Below are 24,040 nucleotides of genomic sequence, written 5' to 3'. Positions count from 1 at the left end.
CTTATATGAGTCAGCTGGCGGGTTCCACTAGAATTGTCTGAATAGTTAAGGGCAATACCTTATATGAGTCAGCTGGCGGGTTCCACTAGAATTGTCTGAATAGTTAAGGGCAATACCTTATATGAGTCAGCTGGCGGGTAAGGCAATACCTTATGAGTCAGATGGAGGGTTCCATCAAATGGAAACTACTTGGACGAGTGTAAATACTTCTTGCCATAACAATCTGTCAAGTTTTTCTTTTTTGTGTGTATGATGTCCTTGTTGACCAACATGCCTGTCTTGATTTAAAATGGGTTTTTTCATGTAAAGTGTAACAAGTAGTGGCTTGAAGAGAATTTTATCACTCATCTATTATCATATTCTCAATGTAGACAATGATCACTCTCCAAGCTTTTACGCCTATATTATAAATTATAATACAGCACATGTTTTCATGCCTTTAATTAGAATTCACTTTTGCTGTGTATGATATTCATTTTGAACTAAATCTGCTGGTGTTTTTCTGTTTAAAGCCTGTGTTATTATTTCTACTTTCAATGGCATTTAAATAATAAAATACAAGTACAGCATGAGTGTCTTTATGAGTGATTTTCACATCTTCACCAATTAATAGTCTAACAATAAATTAGCACTGCATATATTAAATATGTACACTGTACTTCTTAAGTACTGCAGTTTTTATAACAAACATAACAATTAATGACAGCTATTGGTCAAAGGCTATTTCATTCATATCCAGTACCATAAATTGCAACAAAAACAGATTTTTTTCCCTCATCTACCTTTATATTCTTTTTTTATAGGGAATAAAACCAAAATCAGTATGCCATGCATATTTGCTGCAAAATAATGATTGCTGGTGTATTTGGGAATGGATATCACTTAGTAATTAATCAAGAAAAAATGTAAATCATTCTCCATATCCAGATGCTTTTACAATACCGGTAACTTGCAAAATTCAAATGTTTACAATTTTTCAGATGTGCTTCACTTTTGTATTCAGAAAACATCTGTATAGTAAGGAATCAAGGACTTTTGTACTGTATGTTACATACCAGTAAATTAAAATATGCAGCATACCATTTATCAATGTCTAATATATGATCTTTCCAAATCAGAAATCATATCATTTCATTGATGTAAAACTTCAAAGGCTAATGGGGTATATGATAAACAATTAACCACACTTACTTTTCAAATTGCATTTATAGTGGAGATTTTTGTTTTTCTCTAAATAAGACCTGTAACCAATGCATCACTAAGACATGTTGCAAGAAATTTGTCATACTTCCTAAAGATCGTTGACCTTCACCTCTTAAAACATCACATGATTTGATAAATATTAGATTTAGAAATGTTTTGTAGAACAAAAGATTCCCATAATTTTTAAACATGTTATCAAATATCCTTTGACCAATTGTGGTGTTACACAAAGCTTTAGATACCGGTTTAGTTATTTACACAAAATAACATAAAGTATATAGATATATATCTTAATATGGTGCATAATTTGAATTATATATACATGATGAGTAACAATAAAATATATAACAATTTGTATTTTCTAACATATCAAAAATTCTCATTTAATGAACGTTAAAGAAGTGGGGGAAACTGAAAGCTATTACAAGAGCCTTCTTGGTAATAATTTTTCACTGAAATTTCTATTTTAAAATAAAACTTTATAAAATATTTATCCCAACTTTTGAGATAATAGAAATGAAAATTAGGTAGTTTCTCTACCATCACAACATATATAGGTATTATGTTATAGTAAAACAACATTATCTTGAAAATATATCTTCACACTGAAGAAAAGTAAATAGGCACCAAAAAAATAGAAGTATTTAATAATAATATAACACAGTGCTCATCTATATATGACCAACATTTCTATAATATTGACTCCATCCTCTATGTCTTTCATACATTCAAATAAATATATGTATCGAAACTTTGCAGTTTATATCTGTTTTTTTAAGAATTTAATTATTAAAATAATGCTTTCTTCTTCAACATTGAAATCTCCTTTAAGGTAAATCGGGTCTAAATTTAAAATCAATAGAATTTTTATAATTTGCAAAAAAGTAGTTTATATCATGCTTTTAAAAACAAATATAATACAAAAAGAATGGGTTACAGGGCTTTTCTTCAAGCTACCAGTTGTGCAAAATTATCAGATTTTTACAGATCATACATATGTAAACCCTATTTTGGGAGATAGAAAGAAAACCTAATGACAGAACTATAAGATAGAATATGAAAAGGTAATGTGCTTTCAAAAATAAAATAAAAATAGGGGTTACAGGACTCATTTTCTTGCTACAGAACAAAAAGTGAATTTAACATTCCTTTATAAAAGTTACACAATCTGAGTTATCTCCCCTGATATAGCAAAGTGGAAAATATGTGTCAGATCCAAAAAAAAAATTAAATCTGTATTTGTACAACAGGGAAAAATTATGTAAATGACATAGTTCTAATAAAATCACCTTAGTATTAAATAACTCAACTAAAACTTTCAGGTATGAGTGTACTGTTGTTTTCATGTAAGGAGAGAAATTATTTTTAACTAACCCTCAAAAAGAGCTGAATAGGTATGCCTTTCTAATGAAACTGTTTGAATTTTTTTCCCATCTCCTGAAACATAAAATACCTTTTAAAACCGAATATTAATAATATGCATGTTTAGCATATTTAAAAAAAATATACAACCCTTCTAAAGGAAATCAGTATTTAAAAGCATAGAAGAAATGCTTTAAAATGAACAAAATGGAGAAAATATTGTGATACATCGAATGTTAAATATATGTTTGTTGTCTCATCCTTGGAACCCTAGTATATATTTGTTAAAAAGAGCACTAATTTCATACCTGAACATAAACTCAAATTCTTGTTAAGGTGCAGCATGAATTACAAAAGTATTTGTCGTAAATTCGATATATTTTTTAAAAATATTTTGATTGATTAGAAATGTTAAATCATTGTAGTTATTTGAATAATAGAATATTTTCGTAATAATCCGTATTTGATAAAGGGTTAAAATGTCATTTCACCCATTTTCCTGCCAAAATTTGGGTTTTAAGCCAAAATATATTTTTTCCTTATCTGTGACCTATTTTTTTTATTTGCTCATTCTTTGAAGCTATATTTCAGCTTTTTATATTACAGTTTTGGACCAAGTGTCATAGAACGTTTTTTTTGATAATCTGATAAAAATATGTCAACACCTCTATTTTCCCTATCATTTCATTGAAAAATGGTCCCTTTTACATACCTGTTTAAAAGTAAAATGTTGAGCTTAATCGGTTTGTGACCCCATATTTTTTCCCGACCAATTTGATTCAATTTCTGTAAAGAATAAAATAACAAAAAATACGGCACTTCTGATAGAAACTTTGAAGAGGCCCCGAGCCACCTTAACCTAACTTAAGGAATCTACCCCGTTGAAGACTGTATAACAAGAAGGAAGACATTAGTAACACAAAATGTAAATATTCTGAAACTTAACAAACAAGAGCATCAATTCATAAAATACTTAAGCACTATCAATAATGGTTTCTACAAAATTCACGTAAATTTTTATACACTAAGCGAAACATTTGTTGTAAAAATTACATTTTTTAATGATTTCAAATGTATAAAAAAAAATATGGACTTTTATAAATACATTGTACTTATATGTGTATCCTATGAGTCATATAAAATATGTTTAATTTTGATGAAAAACAAAGCATCTGTTTGTAAAAAGCATTTTCTCCAAGCCAAAAATTTCTTTGTATATAAAATATTTCCCTTTTTTTCACATTTAAAAATCGACAGTCTTTCATGAAGTAAAATATTTATTATTCCTCTAAAATAAAAGTTTTGGAAAAGGTAACACAAGTAAGGAATGCCAGAGTGAGGCATGTATATTTTAGTATCCTTTAACTTTTTTAAAAGTATGATCAGACATTTGTGAAAAAAACCTTGCCAATTATATTCATAATGATTTTTAAATGCATAAAAATCAGGACAGCAATTCAGGAGAAAATATTTGGTTATTTCACAATGTTTTGTCTATCATAATGAATACATACACAAGTAACACAAATAAAAAGCTATATAACAAACAGTAAATAACAAACATGGCATTGTATATAATGAGAAATGAATAAAAAAATATGTATATACCTTTTGTACACTTACAATTGATGATAGTTGTAGTCAATAAAAATAAAATATATTTATTTACTGTAAATGATGCCTTCATAAACTCTTTCTTGTATGAGAGTTTTATACTTCAATATATCTATTTTAAAATTTATAACACTCTATGTACAGAACCAGGAATGAAGTTTAAAATAATATTGACAATATTTCAGCCATTTTCAGTTGAAAATTCTATTTTAAGGGCCTCATCAATGTTTGCGAACTGTTTTTTTGTTTGTGTAAACCATTTAACCCAAATTGCTGAGATTTTGGTAAAAAATTGGTATGTTGCATAATTTGTATCCAGACATTGATTCCATGCATGTGTTTAATCTATGTTTTCACATCAATGCGTAATATCAATTTTATTCTAAATCAATACAAAATAATAAAAGTTGTTTATATTATAATTTTAAAATAAACAAGCAAAATGTGGTCATATTCAAAAACTGGACTCAACAGCTTTTCTTTGTAATGGTATTTGTGACTTCACTTTACACCATTGATAAAACAGCACTATACATTTCTGCTTGAGTTCAAATCTGTTTATGTTTTAATAACAAAATGTGTATATTATCTAAAATGCAAACATGAAGACTCATTATAAAGTATCATAAATTCATAGAATTCACTTTTATATTATATATGAACAAAAATACATCTAACAAATTCAAAATGTATATAGATTATGAGATTTATATTTCAAAAAGTACACAGTAGAAATATGGTTAATTATACAATCTATGAAAGATGTTCAAAAATAGAACATAATATAAACACAACAATGTCATAGGTTAAGCACTAACATGTGAAACAAACAAAACAATGTAAACAAAAAAATGCATGACAATAAATGCAACATATCATAAAAGCACTGTTAAAAGGAGACCTGATATATAAAACACTTTACTGTTAGAAATATTTCTGTACAACAATATATACTAAAAAGAGTACTTGTATGTTGAGTTCATATTCAAAATCATATACATCTGTCTTTAAACAATAATATTACCTAACATTTTTGCCATTTATCTTTTATATGCTTTAGTTTGAAAGAATATTGGACAGCAACAAGCAAGATTATAATTTTTATGCTAAACTAAATGTGGGCACAGTGGAGAGAAAAACAAACAACTGAGAAAAGTGGAGGAAACTAGTCCTTGCCCTATGTGCCATAAGGCATAGCAAGCACTAAGTAAGTAAGTAATGCTAAACTGAAAGTCCTTTATTCTCCTTTCTATTTTAATCCTAAAATTAACTTAAGTGCTGTCTTTTTCCTAAAAATAACTGCTCAGTCAAAAAGTAAATCTGTCTTTAAGTATGTTGTTAACCTGGTATAAAATAAGTCATGTAACTGGAAGAAATTGGGAGATTTTCATCTCTCTAACAGTGGAATATTTCACCTCCTGTTAAAGGTTTTTAAAATTTACTGAATTGATGATAAAACTAGCTCTTTCATTTGTCTTACACCTGAAGAGTTGACACCTGTGCTCTTCTGTCAATCACCACATGTACCAACTCATTTCAAATCACATATCACTCAACTTAAGACACAGAATCACAATTGTAGTAAAACTATATACCTGGTACCCAATTTGTTCAAAATCATAATTCAATTTCTCAGATGACTTAACAATAATGAAAGATGATGTGTACGTTCTGTTCTGTGTAATCAATCCTATGATACGATCTGCTTCTGTCTTTATTTAACCTTCTTCTCTTGATCGTCTTTTCTTTTGGTTTTATTTAACCTTCTTCTCTTGATAGTCTTTTCTTTTGGTTTTATTTAACCTTCTTTTTCTTGATAGTCTTTCCTTTTGGTTTTATTTTCATTTCCATATGTAAAGTGGTCTGTCTATCTAATTCTATTAAAGCCTCATGTATAGCTGCTTCTAGGTTAGAATTCATTTTTCTGCCTCTAAAAATATCCAATGAAATTCACTGAGTCAGAGTATGAGTTATTTTAATAACTGTTTAAAATAAATAAGTGTGAAATGTTGTATCTTCTAATAACAATAACTCAATTATTGACAGATCTTCATTTATCACAATTTGATTTTAACTATCAATTACACCTTATCTTAGAATGCTGGATTTTGATTAGATGATAGCCAGTGTATTTTTCACCAATTTACTTTTATCTAATGAATATCGTTCATTTTTTAATAATGATATGCCTTTTTTACCCTCTCTGCCATGGTATTTGCCAAACAATACTCTATCTGACTGAGCACTTGTAACGTCACGATCATCATCCATTAACATTTGTTGTAATTAAACAGATATATCATTTTAAGGAGGGGGTATTTGCGAAAAATACCAGTCTTGAGAATGAATATCCCTCGCCTTGCAGCTCTGGAAATTTACCATTCTCTCGACTGGTATTTTTTGGCAAATATCCCTCCTTAACATGATATATCTGTTCAAAATGCTTCATTACATGAATAAAAATTTAACAAATGAGCTGTTAACTAATATCTATCCACTTTATTTTTTAGTGATTTTATTACATTTCACTTAGAGACAATCAGATGAACTACTTACTTTTTGTTCTTTTTCTTTGATTTTTGATGTCCTTCTAGTCCTTCGGTTAAAGTTTTCAGTTTTGACATTTCTACTTGAGTGAAAGTATGATCACCAAACCATTTTACCCAACACTGAAAAAGACCCAATTTTGTAGACTCTAATTCACATCAAATTTTACAATTTCCGCAATATGACAAGAAGCTACGTACGACTTTTGTAGGTCAGAAAAATGTGATAAGATTTCATATATGGACAACACAATCTAAAGATGTCTTCTTTTTTTACAAAAAGTAAAATATATGCTAAAGGATTCGAAAATGTATAACAATATGACATAGCCAGATGAAGCTTTGTGTATATACCATGAAGCTATGACTTATATTTGATGAAAAAATGCAACATAAATGGTTAATGGAAAGATTGATACAGAGACAAACTAACAGGATTAACTAGTTTCAGTTACATAGTGACAAGCTCCAATGAGAGGACTCACTGACAAAGTATAAATGTCCATCTTTGATAAAAATACTAATCATACCTTTCCTGGTTCTAATTCCTCTGCTTCATAAACTTCAGACTCATGTACAACCTTTCCTGGCCAAGACGGAAACCCACGGATCTGTCCCCAAACCAAATCTCCAATAGTAAAGTCACCTTTAACTGGAATCACAGTCTCAAAAGTATCATCTAAAATAAAATCATGCAAGTCTTAATAAAATCTTTTTTGCTATTTTGTGTTGCAGAATAATAGTGCAAGTTCTGAACTTGAATGTTTAAAATGTCTTTTGAGCAATACAGTTTTTGTTGCTAATCCATGAATTGCATTAATAGGTACTTCCTGTGTCATCTAATGTTATTTCTCATTTAGTAAAGTGTAAGATTTGGAATTACTCATGTTAATAATTTGTACATCATACCTATAAAAGTGCATTTTTTTCTTTTCAATCACTGAGAAATAATTTTAGAAATAGATTAATATCCATTGATAGCCATATTTTTTTCTTCTTTTTTGTTGAATTTCTTAGACTAAATTGCTCTAATCTCCATCTTTGATTAATAAAAAGAACCTTTCAGGGACAAAGAAAATAGCATGTGTCTACTATCTTCAACATACTATCTAAAATATAACAGGATATTTTATTGACACAATTTTTCACCAAGCACAAATTGAGTGCATGTGGTGTGTTATTTTCAAAATATTTAACAGCCAAAATGAACAGATATCAACTATACCTAACCTACCAACAATACTAAAGCTGAACATTATATTGCATGTTTTTGCAAAAGAAAATATTTGATAATAATGTGATGTGTGCTGAATAGGATTACAGTTACCCAATAAGACAATGATAGGTTATAATAACAATCCTGTTGTCTAAGAACACAGAATTCAGTAACATTATGGACTAAAAAGAAACTTCTTATCACACTTATTACACCTGCACTTTACATGACTTGATACTTTCATCATAAAGAACATTTCTATTACTATTACTAAAATTACCTGTTACATCAATTTCTTCCTCCTCCAAACTCCTTTTCTGTGACATATTAATGGCTTCATTTTCACTGGGTTGTATGACATTCTGATCAGCATCCTTCCCCATGTTTCGGGTCTGACATGACAGATTCACTGGAGAGTTTGATATTGAAGAAACACACGAAGGCACAGATACATCTAATGTCTCTGTTGAATACATAGGTTGTTCAGAACTGTACTTCTTTATTGAAGCTTGTGTTGAAGTTCTAGATTTTGATTGGCTTTTAGATGACATGACAGATGAATCTACTGCACCACTACTACTAGTACATACATTCACACATAAACTATCTTGTTTTTTAATAGAAACAAGATTCACCGGTTCACTTGAATAGTTTGTATGGCACATACTGACATTTTCTGTCACATTATCCCCAGTGCTACAATTACTACTAGCACCACTTAACGTATTTTTTAGACCATGAAAAGCACCAGAGTTTTCACTGTCAGTTTCGATTTCCGAGGTATTAGTATCATATGAATTTTCTACCTGAATATCCTCCTCATCATCATCTCTTTCCATGGGTGATGATTGACCACATGTTGTATCAGCAACATCTCCACTATACTCCTCCCTGTCATCCTCGATAGTGTTCACATAGTTGGAGTCATCGTCGCCCTCATCAAAATCTGTACAAGTTCCTTTATCTTCTGAATTGCCAGATCCGTCTTCATCATTTCCTGGACTTTCCTGACATGTAGTCGACACAATGGATACCATTGTTTCAGGAGTATCTTTCCCTGTAATGGGGTTTTCCTTTGTTGTCATGGAAATGTTACTACTGGCACTAGTTGTCACAGGTAAGCTGTTTCCTTGGAGACTAAACTGACTAATCAATGACTGCATATCTTGAAGCTGTTGAATTTGTTGGAGTAACTGTTGTTGTAATTGTAATGTTTGTATTTGCATGGCTGTCAAATTTCCTGTATTTAAATTGTTCCATACTTGTTGTTGAACATTCATCACGTTTAAAGGTGCTCCCACTTGGGATAACCCAATCTGCACTTGTCCATTCAGCATTTGTAAGTCTGGCATATTACATAACTGAGGAATTGCATTTTTATCCATATTCATATTCACTGGCATTGAATTCGGTCCCAGATACTGCATCAATGGCATATGCAAATTTGGCATAAGAACCATTTGTCCATTGGTTGATTGTATAGTCTGTTGCTGTAGCAACTGGTCACCATAATTGACAGACATTTTTGTGATATTTGGCATTTCAGTAGGTTTTACCAAATTAGGTTGAGATTCAGGAGGCAACACCTGTGTTGCATTCTTGTTAGATACACCTACCATTGTATTTGCTCCTGTCATAATTCCATGTATTGCTTGACTTGTATTATCCATATTTACAAATGCATGTGTCTGATGGTCATTTTGAAGTGGAATACACTGAACATTGTTTTGTGGGATGGTTATGCTATTCTGCTCTGGCAGTATGACTTGTCCATTTGGAAGTAAATTCATTCCCAAGTTATTGCCAATAATATTCATCAGTGGTTGTCCTAAATTCTGCGGTAATCCAGATAAATTTGGCAATATATGGGGTAAACTACTTGGTATATTTGATGGTAAAGAATTAGGAATAGTTACAGAGTTTACTGAAACCCCTGGGACAGGCTCAACTGTTTTGGAATTCACATTTAATACTGTTGTTGCTAATACGGAACTGTTCAATGACTTTTCTGAAGTTTGAGGTTTACTAATGATAGAATCGATGCCTTTTAGAGTATTTCTATTCAGGTTAATTGGCTGTCTCAACAATTTGGCGACAGATTCATGTCCAGAAACAATGTCACTCTTTGTATTACTTCCCTGTAGTTTTGCTGAACTTAACATTCCTGTTTTAGATTGTGTAGCAAGGAAAGTAGTCCCATCAGCCGATACAAGTGATACATTGTTGCCCATTGCAATACTTGTCTTAACTTGACTCACATACGGTAACTGTGTCTGTGTTACTGATGGAATTATTGGGAAATTCATTGTTTGTTGAGCCATTTGAGCTCTAGCAGCTGCAGACAGCAATGAACTTGCTGGAAACTCATTTGATTTTGCACTGCTCAGCACCTGTTGTATTGCACTTCGACTAGAAAAAGATTTGACAGCTGGCTGAGTCATAGATGATGATGTCACGCTAGTTACAATATTTTTGGGTGAAATTTTTTTCACAGATTGACCTACAGGTGGAAAACCTTTCTTAGCATTTGACAAAATATCCAATATTTTATTGTTTTGTATCGTATTCTGATCGGAATGAGATTCTACTTTTTTCTCCTTAGAAAGTATTGTGGCTGTATGATGAACAACAGAGCTAGGAGTTATTGTCTCATTCATAGAAAGGCCTTCATTACCTGAATCTGGAGACAAGGACTCACATCGGTCTTCTGTGAACATATCTGATTCATTACAATCTAATATGGAATGAGATTCTGAAATCGGGATTGGTAATCCCCAATGTTTATTTTTGAAAGCAGATCCAACCTTTGAGAGGCTAGTACTATTAGTCACAACCATACCATGTGATGCACTACTAAATGTAAATGGTGTTGAAACTGATACTGAAGTTGCAGTTTTAGTGCTACTCACTTTACTAGACGAAACAATAGCGGCAATAACATCCCCATCAACTGTGTCATTCTTATCCTCTTTCTTAGAGGGATTCTTCAACTTTTTTGCTGGGCTAGATGAATTGGAGGTTAATGAACTACTTATAAGCACTGTCTGTTCTGCCAAAAATGCAGATGGATCATCCATGAAAGATGCTGATGTTGAAACTTTAGGAATTGGACCTTTCCCATGATCCTGTAGCTGACTTACGTCTACATTTGGAGGTGGTGTGTCACTGTCATACACACAATTAACTTTTTTTTTAACCTTTTCCTTCTTGTTGGTTTTTGGAGATTTCTTCTTTATTGGTATTTTTGGATCCATCCAAGCCTCATTCATCATTGGATAAGGAGGGAAGTTAAACATTCCAGGAGTCATAAGCTGTCCTGTAAATGGGTTTAAGCCAAAAGGATTCATTTGAGAACTTGAAACAGGTGGAAATGCTCCATGCAGCATTGGATATCTTAACTGGTACATTGAAAAGGCATCGTATGATGCTGGAGGTTTAGGTGACTTTCTTGATGATGTTGTACCTCCATAACTTGTGCTGCCCCCTTTTTGCTGCTTTGATGCTGGTTTTTGTGTTGATCGTGGAGAAATTTGTTTCTTTTCTCCCATTTCATGCCCTTTAACTGCATTAATACTTGATAATATTGAAGTGACAATAGTACTAGGCACAGAAATTCTCAAATCACGACAATCAGGTTTCCCCTCTGTTTTAGTAGTTTGCTGAACAGAACTAGTAACATTAGTTGTTTGTGTATTTGAAGCCACAGTGTTAATCAATGCTTCAGTAGCTGTTACATGTGTGTTCTTTATAATGCCCATGGAAGATGAGGGTTGAGCAATGTTATTACTTTCCTTTAATGTCGACAAAGTAGTTTGTGAATTGCTAGTAACTGATGACAAGGTACTTACACTGCAAGTTGTCTTTACTGAAGACAGAGAAGTTGACTTATTAGATAAGTCTCTATTTGAAGATGTATTTGAATCACTTTTACTAATGATAGCTGACGATTTGCTAGTTGTAGTTACAGAAATTTCATCCGTTATTTCTAGGGTATCTATTATCTTTTTTGTTTCAGCAGATGATGTAGAATTAACTGTACACTTCATTTCATTTTCCAATATAGTATGGTTATTTTCTATATCAGTAGCTGGTTTTTCAGATACAGAATTGTCAGTTTGGTTATTGGGTACAACGGTTTTGTTTGATTGGTTGGCAGTAGAAACACTGTTACAGGTAGAACTACTGGGTTTCATTTGGGTTTCATCATCTTTATTTTTCAACATCTCATCATTCAGTGATACATCAATTTCCATTTTTTCCTCTATACATGAAGTATCTTTATCTAATTTAGATAAAACAACATGTTCAGAACGGAGCACTTCTCTGGTTTCTTTCTCCTGGGATATTACATTATCTACAAGACTTGATGATATTTCATTGTCACCAGATATATTTTCTGTCACATCCATTACTGTGGAATCTACAGGAATACTTTGTGGAATTTCACCTTTTGTAGAAATTTTTAACGTAATATTTGATTTTACATTCTCATCTCCAGATAACAATGCTTCAGGCTTTTTGTCAATCACGGTTTCTTGAGATAATATACTGTCAGATTTATGGTTAGAAAACTCAACATTTGCCTCACTGAGAGGTGTAACAACAGACCCGAGATTATCTGATATTCTAGTCTGTGAATTATAATTATCAAGTGCTTCAATACTTAAAGTGGTAGCCTTTTGAATATTTTCAAACAAGTTTTGTGTTATGTTTTCATTTAACTGACTTGTAACAGGACCAATATTTGCGACTGAACTTAAAGGTTGGTTTCCTTGTGTGACTTTATGTAAATGGTTGTACTGAGGTTTTTCTGGAATGCTTGTGTTCGTGTTATATGATATTTCACTATGCACTTTGCTTTCAGCCATATTATGCGGATTATATACTATATCAGAAATGTCTGCGTCTGTCTTCTTAATCTTGTCTCTCTCTGCTATCAGCTGTGAAACTAACACACCATCATAAGGAACAGTTGGTTTTACTATTTTACTTTTGGTTTTCTTCTTTTGATCTAAAAAAGTTAATCATTCTGATCAATATTCAAAACACTGAACATGTAATAAGATAAAAAATTTCAAGCTCAATAAACGTGATAAAAACATTTATTATTTACTAGAAACTGTTTTGTGACATGTTTTTTTTTATTCTACACCTATTTTCTATTCATTAAGATTTGTACTGTTTTAAGGACAATCTTGCTTGAGAAAAACCCTTAGATCAGATATGATAAAAATGCCAGCATATACTTTTTTTATTTTAAGGATATATTATCAATATTTAAATCATGAAAAGAGAACACGTAAAATGATATATATATGAAGTACTGCTGTCAATAAATAACTCTTTTTTGTTTCTTTTTATCCACCAAGATTATGTCCCTTTTTAGTAAGGAATTTGAATTCCCCGTTATATATAATCTTTTCTTATTTTAGGTCAACCACTTTTTAGTTTTTGACTGTGTCCATGTTTCACGAGCTCTATGATGTAGTCATAAAGTCATAAAACTTAAGAGTATTTCCATGTAAATGACTTATAATTTTCCTATTCATGTAAAAAACCTAAGATCGATAATAATAATACATTTTTTTCTTTTTCTATATTTTTTTAAAAACTAATAAAATAAGATTATATCACTAGTATGACACATGTTTGTATATCATTTGTCAACAGACTTTAATATTTGTCATGTTGTTTGATAAAAAATTATTTCAATCACTATTGTATTTGTAGTTGAACATCAGTTGGCAACTCTGCAATATAAATGTTCATGTATTCAACATGTTCAGTCATTATGGTCAATTAAGTTATGTTGAGTACAAAATCTGTTTGATTTGTCATGATTGTGCACTATTGAAACTTTGAAATAATGATTCATTGATTTTTCGTGTTTTAATGCCACTTTTAGGCATGTTAGGCACTGCTCTTTTTACTATTTTGTGGTGGCCAGTTTTATTGGTGGAGGAAGCCAGAGTGGCCTAAGAATACCACCGAGCTTTGATAGGAAAACTGACAATCTTAGTCAATTAAGATTAGAGTTGAGTGCACCTTCAGGAGTGGGGTTTCAAACGGTTTGAACTCACAACCTCAGTGTATACTGGCTAGTGATCACCGTAGTAACTACTTAGTTCACTCTGCCATTGAGAAACAAATTATTTGTTATGAATTTGATGATTGTTGCTTGTTTGATGTTCTACAACTTATGCTTAGTAACTCATAATGACAGTAAACTTTTTTTTAAATATCTACAACTATACCAATGTTACCATTTTTAAAGTCTACTCTGAGAGTGAACTGTAAAGTCTGAATCAACCACTTAACATGCTTACTTTGGACTAAAACCATGAAAACCTTAAATTGGAATACATTCTAAAAAGTTCACATCATAACAAATACGTATTTTTTTTTAAGTTATACTCTTGTGTATAGTTGTCTGATTGGCAATCACACCATATCCCTCTAATTTTATAAATGACCGTTACGAACAGACATATACACTGACCAGAAAAATTTCATGCCCCTGCTATTGAAGACAGAGCAAATCACATTATTATTCTTATGACACCTTTTTACATTTACATGATTTTGCAAGATTACAAACCTGTTTTAGTTTTACTAACTGTTGTACTTGGAATATTTCCACTAAGAGAATTAACAGACACAGTATCTGAGAACTGGGATGATGATATTGAGTAGTTTGTATGATATGCTGCCATAGCCAACATTTTCCGTTTATGGTTACAAAGTTTAGTCAGATCTTTAGGACAGTCTATATCTAATGTCCACATCCTAGAAAGAATTCCTACATCAAAATTAAACATTTTGTTGATCAATACTGGACATTCTAGTCCACACTTGCAAGTTCCTTCAGTGGTCAGGTATTTAGCTATATCCATTGGTGACTTTAATGGGACATTACTAGGACTGAAAATATAAAAAACAAGACAAATTTAAAATACTGATATGTCATATATGCTACATTCCAATACATGTGTTGCTTACAGAGCTATCAATAAATAATGACACCCTTAAAAACACATGACATCATGTTTTAATGAAGTAAACCTTAGACTAGTAAAAACATAGGGATTCCTAGAAGAATGAAACACTCTGAATCCAAATTCAACCACTGATTGCACAAAAGAAGATAACTTTAGACACCAATGCCTTTCAGCTTGCTAATCAAGAAATTAACATTTTAAGTACAAAAGCTATTCTGTTTACCAAATGTTTACTAACATGACTAAACACATTCAATTATTTCATCTCTTTACAATCCTGTATTCAATCTTATATGACTGTGATCATGGTGGTAAAGAGATCTTATATGACTGTGATCATGGTGGTAAAGAGATCTTATATGACTGTGATCATGGTGGTTATCATAACAGTCAAATCCAGGTTGTAATTTTGTAAATTGCCTCAAAATTCTAATCGGTATTAATAACTTTAAATATAATTTACAAAAAAAAAAATATTGAAGATCAAATTCAGCTGCTCTGCTTATGTTGTCCTGGCCAAAGAGAATGACAGACATGGGTACCAATAAATTCCCTTTTCCAACACTTTTATTTTTAAATATATCTTTATTTGCAAAACATTCAAAAACCAATTTTGGTTGTGGCAAATACATTGACAAACAAACATAATGAAAACTCGACAATATTATAAGAAATATGATAAAAACAGTTACTGTTCTCCTTTCCTCAGTTCTAATGACTCTTTAATAAAATAAAAAACTGCTTTTACATCATTTGGTGTTGATGGATTTAGTATTATCACGAAAGAAAAGACATTTGCAATCCTAGCATTTGGAAGGATATTTTTCAAATTTTTACAACATTTCATCAATGTTCATCCAGACAACAATTTTGAATAAATTGCTTCGCTGAGCGCAGCCTGTACGACAACAGAGGTTGAACCCTGAACAGCTAGGGCAAATTTAGACACAAAATTTAAGCTTGATACCGTCTGAATTTGGATTGTGATCTAATGTTTGTCATATATAGTATAGGTTTCTGACACAAAATAAATGTCAAGATTTTACAAACCTATTGCATAATACTGTGCAATTAAAAATTCTTCTTGAAATTTTTCAAATACTTGAAATTTGAAAAATTCTGTATACAAATTTGAATCCATTAAAAAATTGGACTCCTCCCCCCCAACTTTTTGCATCCCCCTTTGAGCAATTACCCCCACACTCAATCCCAGCCTTTCTGTAGTAGTATGGATCTTGTAGTACAATTTCAGAGGTATCCATAGTCTTAAATACAAATTATTGGCCAGAAACTACAAAAATGCTTGTTTTTGGCCCCTTTTGGCCCTTTATTCCTAAACTGTTAACACGATTATAGATATAACCCCCCAAATGGATTCAGACCTTCTTTTTATGGTATCAAACATTGTGGTATATTTTCAGAGCAATTGAAATACATATACACAAGTTATTATCCTGAAAGTAGAAAAATGCTTGTTTTGGGCCCCTTTTGGGCCCCTGATTCCAAAACTGTTAAAACCATCATCCCCAAAATCAATCCCAACCTTCCCTTTGTGAAATGGAAGCATCTTACAAAATTTTATAGAGATCCATTTGCTTTAACTTAAGTTGTTGTCCAGAAACCAAATGTGTCTTCAGACGATGCAGACATCATACCATTATCATTATATGATCCCAAAATTTTGTTTGCGGTCATATAAAAAGTTTAGAAGTTGGAAAACAGCTAAAAAGTATATTGACTCCACAATGAGTTCAGCTTCCCCTAAATAACCCTGTGAACCTCTTCATGCATTACATGCCATTAGACAAATATATATCACAACTTGTTGAATCTATAAGATAAAGTTTGAAAATGGTAAATTTTGCTAAAATGCTGTTTGTTCACAACTATTTCACTATTAAAGTTCTAACATGTGTTTCTTTTAAACAAGTATACAGTTATCTTATTGTGATTTAACAGACCATATGTTACAATACATTCTAGGTTATGTAAGTTAGAAAATTGACTGAACCATTGATTTCTAGTTTTTTATATTTGTTGATGAATACACTGAAACAGAAATTTAACCATGCTTCTTACATTGTCTTATGTACAAAAGATGGAGCAGTCTGTTGGGAAAATCAAATAGAAAAAAAACCATAGATTTTATATATCAAATATATAGCCAATGATTGTATGTAAAGAATATTTATTGTATACCATTATACCACTGTACTTGTTTTTCATTAATTATACATGTATGTTGATTGCATATTGACACAGTACTAAGTTAACATGACTTACTGAACATTTAATAAGGTTAAGGCTTACCCATGACAATGCATGAATTGTGTGATCAATCCTAATGACTAAATTTTACCTTGCATAAAATTTAGCAAAAGAAATATATGCTAGCTTTTCTTTTCTACTTGTCCTTAATATATTGTCTTTGATAGCTATATAGATAAACACATAAATTTCCTTTGAATAGAGTGAATTGCAAAATTCATATAAATAATATAGTAATCACTCATATATAAGATCATATAAGATACCAAATCATGCAAATAAAATCAAACTTATTTAGATATACAGATATATCTAAAAACCTAGCTCTGAATGGGTGTTCTTTTCCAACTACATGTCAGCAAAGTTTCATGCTATTTTATTATCTATCATTGTGTCTAGGTGTAATACCACCAAATCCTGGTACGCCACATCCAGTTGCATACGAAAGTAGGTCTAAAAAAATATTCCCTTGAATTTGACCGTTGTAGGTAATTAATCCTACATTTTATTGCAGTAAAACTATTTCTGTGTCATAAACATATGTCTTGGGTATTTCAAAACACCATTTTTTTTTATTTGTGATTTCTATAGAAAATTTTGTAATCTTGAGGTTACATGGTGACTAAACCTTGTACACAGATAGAATAAGGGGAGAAATTCGATTGGTTAACTTCCAATGATGGTTATTTTCTTATACATGTGTTATATGCAATGAAATGTTATGTGAAACTTTTTCTATAGAACTGGACAGGATAAAACTTTACTCATGCCAAGTATTTCTTTATTTGAAACAAAGATAAATTCTGCACAATTTTTTGAAAAGTGCAAATTTAACAAAGACTAATAGGGGAAAATCAATGGTGGTATTACACCTCTATATGCTGTGGAAACAGAGGAATCATTTCAAAATACAAATTCCATGACCATAAAGATATCCTTCCTGTCATAAATTATAGAATTATCTCACCTGTAATATATAATTGAGTTATCCACTACAACACGACTCCAACCAAATGGTACAACTACTGTTCTTGAGTCTTCCAGTAGTTTTGACCTGTGTCTGGAAACATTTGATACAGATGGAGATATCTGCAGTGTGACTGGCGTTACATCACTTTGACTAACTGTTGTTGTTACTGTAGGTGTTGTTATGGTTACTTCACTACAGCACTGAACCACTAATGGATCCTGGAATACTGATTTATCTGGATTTATAACTTTGTGATCACCGTATATGTTTATCAAATGTGATTGATTTGACATAGTTGTCATAACTGTTGTTGTGACTGGACTTGTTGAGACACTGGTTGGTAAAAACATTTGACCATTGGTACTATTCTGTCCACCGTATGGAGATACTAAATGATTAAATGATGGTAAAGTTTGTCCTTGTAAAACATTAGCAACTGGCGGTAAAATCTGACTCCCCGATGATGTCATTATGTGATTAATTGGTGGTAGCATCTGATTAGCTGTTACTCCCAGAACATTGCTTACTCCGGCAATGTAATTAGTATTTAGATTCATACGAGGAGCAGCCATCACCTGGGGCATTACTTCTTGTCCTATAACATGTCCTGAAGGAAGTCGGTTTGGAATTTGACAAGTACTGAACATTTGTTGTGGTGGTTGTTGTGTATTCGACATGTTTGTAAACAACTGGTGTGAAGGCCCTTGTCCACTAAAAACTTGTTGTTGTTGAATGGCTTGATTAAAGAACTGTTGTGAGTGCTGAGGATGTGTGAAAAACTGAGCTGATGGTTGATTATTGATGAACACCTGTTGTGGAGAATTTTGATTTGTAGTAAACATCTGTTGTTGTGGTGACTGCTGTTGTGTTTGAAAGAATTGAGGGGAATGTTGGCTTGGAGAGAAAACTTGTTGCTGTGGTGATGTTTGGTTGCCAGGAATTATCTGAGATGAAGTTCCTATTAAAGCCTGTTGATTGGTTGCTTGTTGTTGTTGGTACTGCTGGGGTAGTAAGAAATGACCAAAGCTTGGCAGTGAATTATTATTTTGCTGTGTTCCTGTCCAATTTTCCATTCCTCCTTTGTTAACATTCTGAACCAACCCCACTTGTGATGGTTGATTTAGATTTGCAATAAAAGATCCCATGGAAGGTAGAGGGGCAGATGCATTTGAGTTTCCTAGTGATAGAAAGCCACTGACTGGGATACCAGATTGTATATTAGTCATCATTGTTCCCTGTCCCTGTGGCATCACATTGTAGCCAGGCATAAATGTATTCATAGGAGGTCCAAGTATGTTTTGCATTTGTGGTATCCTTGGAAACTGGTATCCTATATCTGGCAGACCGGGAACATTGTGCTGGATCCCTTGTGCATTATTCTGCTGATTAGGATCCATTCTATGACAGCTTATCCCATATCAATAAAGTAGTCCATTATTAACTTATACATGTAGATAATAAAGATGTTCCTTATTTAATCCATAAATGAACTGCTTATAACTTATTGACTGAAATGAAAATAAAATATTCAATATTAAACCTTTAACCATGTTAACATATCAAACTTCAATTGACATTATCTTAAAGATACATGTTTGAATGATATGTTTTTTAGAGTTATCTATCTAGCATTTTCTAGATGAATATAAATAGTGAAAAATGTTCTATGGATGTAATCCCTCATATTTTCAATGGATGTCTGCTAAAATGTCAAGTGGCAAGTATTACATGCATCTCTGCAGGACAAAGACATGTTCATCTTACATAAATATAAAGTTATAACCCTGTTTAGAACTAGATATACCAGTTGAAATTAATATTAGCCATTTTAGTACTAGTTCATCCTATAAATTCTGCAGGTAGACTTGTCTCAGTGGTCAAGTGTTCTAGGGTCTTTTAGCATCATGGTAATGTGATTCTATATTTCTGAATGTGATGCTATCTGAATTGATTTTCACATAGGTTGTGGTTTGGATGTGATGCTATATTTTTTAGAAACAAGGTGGTTTTTCAAATTCAAATTTCCTTATTTTCCAGAATTAACCAATGATTAGGGGAAAAAAAGCAAATTCTATTTTTCAATTATTTGGTTTGACACAGAATCATAACTACATTGTAAAACAGATTTGCTAAGAATTGTGTCTGTAGATCTATCTTATAGTGAAATAATGACTTTGACACATATTCAGACAAGCTTAATTGTCAAGAGATACTGATAATTCATCATTTGCAAGGTTACAGTTTATTTCTGTCTTTAAAATCATACAATTATAAATTTCAAAATAATAGGCAATTATGACAAAATAAGTTAACTTTTTTTATTTAAGGGTAAAAACTCCCGTGAAGAATTAAATCTGATAATTATGCACGCCTTTATGACGTTATTTACCAGATAGAGAGGATTGCCTGTATCCCTGCACTGTTAACTTTCATCAAGCATCTTAGTGATAGTCATTGTGCAGGATAAACTAGAAATAATGTTTGTTTTGTAAGAACTTAATTACAATTCCCAAATGACAGCAGTGCTGATTGTCAATTATTAGAATTTAATTTGCCGAATGATTAGTGCAATTTAACATTATAGTTTTCCCGACCACTCGCTCAACATTGGAACCCAAGTGATGATGCCCCATAACGCACAAATGATGTTCATTAAAACCATAGTTTTTGACAGAAATGCATCGAACTCGAAAGTTTTTTCATAACAAATTCGATATTTTGTCACAAATTTTAATTTTGTAGCTTAACCAACATGACCAAAAATTGTAAACATTAAAGATTTAAATTATATCTTATCATAAGTCATGTTTTATGCCTATAGTACAATCAGTTGGCTGTAAATTCTATATTTGTTTAAAAAATGCAACATTGTATAATGAAGGCTTTACATAATTAACTGATACATTCTTCACAGATTTTTCCCAGCAGTCCCAGTAATTTTCCTAAAAATTCGATGTTTCATCTTATTAGAAAATTAAGAATCTACATACACAGTTAGATTCGGCATATCAAAAAACCCCAAATATTCAATTTTTGATGAAATCAAACAAAAATTTAGTTTGGACCCTTTGGGCCCCTAATTCCTATTCATAGATTTCTAAAGTCATGGTGCGAAAAAACAAGAAAAATGCTTATTTAGGTCCTTTTTTGGCCCCTAATTTCTAAACTGTTGGGACCAAAACTCCCAAAATCAATCCCAACCTTCCTTTTGTTGTCATAAAGCTTTTCTTTAAATTTCATACATTTCTATTTACTTAAACTAAAGTTATAGTGTGAAAACCAATGTGTCTTCGGACAACGATGCAGACAACTCCAGCGTCATACCAATATACGACCGCAATTTTTTTTTGCGGTCGTATAAAAATGATTTACTGCTAAAAAATAAAATACACTTGTATAAGTATCCTTTATACAAATTAACTTATAAAAGTATATTTTATTTACTTCTGCAAGTAAGTAAATATTACTATTACAAGTAGTACCCCTGACTGTAATTAGTCACTGAGGGATCGATAGTATTGTATAATTAAAGCTACAATAAAATTAAATCACTTAGTCTTTACATGTATACTAGTGATTTATTTGTACATGTGCTACTTAAATAGGTAATTTTAAAAGAAAGACAACTCTAACTTCCAACATTTGTGGACAAAATGTTACTTGAATCAGTGATTCAGAAATCATTCATTAAAGTCATTCCCCCAACTGTCATGTACTATGAATATTAACATGATAAAAATGATATAACATTATAAATAACATGATATATGTACAAGTTTACGGATACCATGATAACTGTATGTAAACTATCCACCTATTAAAGACAGGCAGTGACCAAAACTTACTTAATCTTATCCAAACGAAATTGAATCAACTTTAAAACTGGGCCTCAAATCAAAATCTGAAATACATTTTTGAATACTGCACATCAAAGAAACCCAATATTTTGTTTTTTTTTGTCATGCTTGTTCAGCATATATGTCAAAGAACCCCAATAACTCAACTTTTGTTAAAATGAAGCCAGTCTAATTTGGACCCTTTGGACCTCAATGTGGACATGGTGGACCAACTTAATAACTTGACCAAATTCAAGATCTAAATTCACTGTTAGATACAGCATATATCAAAGAACCCGTGCATATTTAAATTTATATACATTATTTTTTTGTATTGAAATCCAATCAAGTAAAATTTTGACCCTGATGATTTTGCCCAAAATCAAAATTCTAAATTTATTAGATTTTGCATAAATCAAACAAGTTAATATTCTTGAGCTTTTTTAACCTTAATGTGGACCAATTTAAAAACGCCCAAAAATACTAAATCTAACAATACGATCGGTTTTAGCATATTTAAAAACTTCAAGGATTCAAGAATTTAACTAAACCCCATTGAAAGAAATAAGCAATTCATTCAAAATATAACAAAAGTATTATTTTTGGCCACTTTTTCCCAAACGGTTAATGTTACGGCCATAACCCAACAAGTCAATCCCACATTCTTCTTTTTATAGGTCTGTTTAAATATGCCAAGTGACTTAAATGTCAAAGTTTTGCTGCATATTGAAGGGGCACTAGCTACGAGATATATATGAAAAAATCTTAAGTAAGATTTTGTTTGTTCAATCAATGATGAAAGTGTAATAGTTAAATAATAATTCGCTTTTAAATTTGTCATATTAACCGATGAAACATTCATAATTACTGTTTCACTTGCAAGTGAATTAGCCGACCTCATTAAATCTGTATTCATGTGAACTTCAATTTAACCCCTCGCTAGAGATTGACAACACATGCATTATACGTGTACAGGTTATTTAAAGAAAAAGAATGCCAACAATGAAAGTGAAACTACAGTAAATCATTTGATTACTGATTCGATCTATATAAAATCATTCTTATACGGTTAAAAACAATGAGACATGTATACTTTTTTAATCTATAAGATAAAATCAAACAAACCTATAAAAATCCAATTGCACGTGTTGGTTTAATCTATTCATATCGTTATTTATGTTTACACACTAAAATACACACGAAAGGAACCTACATATTATCTATACCATGCTCTGTATACTGTTTATTTTAGACTTTTGGTAGTTTGGATAAATGTTTTACATTGTTATAAATCACAAATATGAGAATTTGAGTCAAATTGGTAACCATGAATTTGACAGCTAGTGCCCCTTTAATATAATTTGTTGATTTTTTTTCATTAATTTCTATCGTGTCTATGAATATCATTATTCTCATAAAGCCAATGGCAACATGCACAAAACAAGGGAGAGAGGTAACAATATTAACAAGTTGGTATAAATTCAGAGAACAGACCTGTTCCGTTCAGCATATGCATGAACTCAATTTGGGTCTGTATGCAAGGATTTTTTTTAAGCAATCTTTATTACAATTTTCTGTTCATCTCAAACCGGACAGACAGTGACTGAGTGAGACACTGAGACAGACAGTTTGCTGGTCTTACTGCCAGTACTGGCAGGTATTAAACTGGTGCCAGATGAGTCTGTATATTTATACTCACTTATCAAGTATTTATGAGACAACATCGTCTGGGCTCTGTGACCGTTTTTTTTTACTTGACAAGCAGTTTAAACTATTTGTTTACTATTCGTTTTGCATTTATAAAACTGCATAAACTATCCCTCCAATGTCCCAAACGCGACAGGTGTCAGTTCGCCAAAAAATTGACAGAATAATATGATTTATTTTTGTGCAATCTCTTTTTTAAAGTTAAGTTTACCTTTTCTATTAATTGTTTGCAATAATTTGAAGTGTCGTTGTCATTTTCAAATTTGTAAACAAACTTGCACTCTTTTGAGGTTTATAAAATTTGCATTTTAGAAAATGGC

The 24,040-nt window shown here is 31.5% G+C and overlaps 1 protein-coding gene across 1 annotated transcript; it reads right to left on the bottom strand.

The window, feature by feature from the left end:
- Nucleotides 1-562: 562 nt before the first annotated feature.
- LOC134707196 (uncharacterized) lies at nt 563-24,040 on the bottom strand. The gene is made up of 7 exons (XM_063566769.1): nt 23,932-24,040; nt 18,175-19,685; nt 14,540-14,862; nt 8,222-12,952; nt 7,256-7,404; nt 6,736-6,848; nt 563-6,109 (listed from the first exon to the last, which is right to left on the bottom strand). The coding sequence occupies exons 2-7, from the start codon at nt 19,572-19,574 to the stop codon at nt 5,974-5,976; spliced, it is 6,852 nt and encodes a 2,283-aa protein (XP_063422839.1). The 5' UTR covers nt 19,575-19,685; nt 23,932-24,040; the 3' UTR covers nt 563-5,973.

This window comes from Mytilus trossulus, chromosome 2 (assembly GCF_036588685.1).
Source record: "Mytilus trossulus isolate FHL-02 chromosome 2, PNRI_Mtr1.1.1.hap1, whole genome shotgun sequence".
Taxonomy (NCBI): domain Eukaryota; kingdom Metazoa; phylum Mollusca; class Bivalvia; order Mytilida; family Mytilidae; genus Mytilus; species Mytilus trossulus.
The sequence above is the reverse complement of the archived record's forward strand: the minus strand, read 5'-3'. Positions and strand labels throughout refer to the sequence as shown.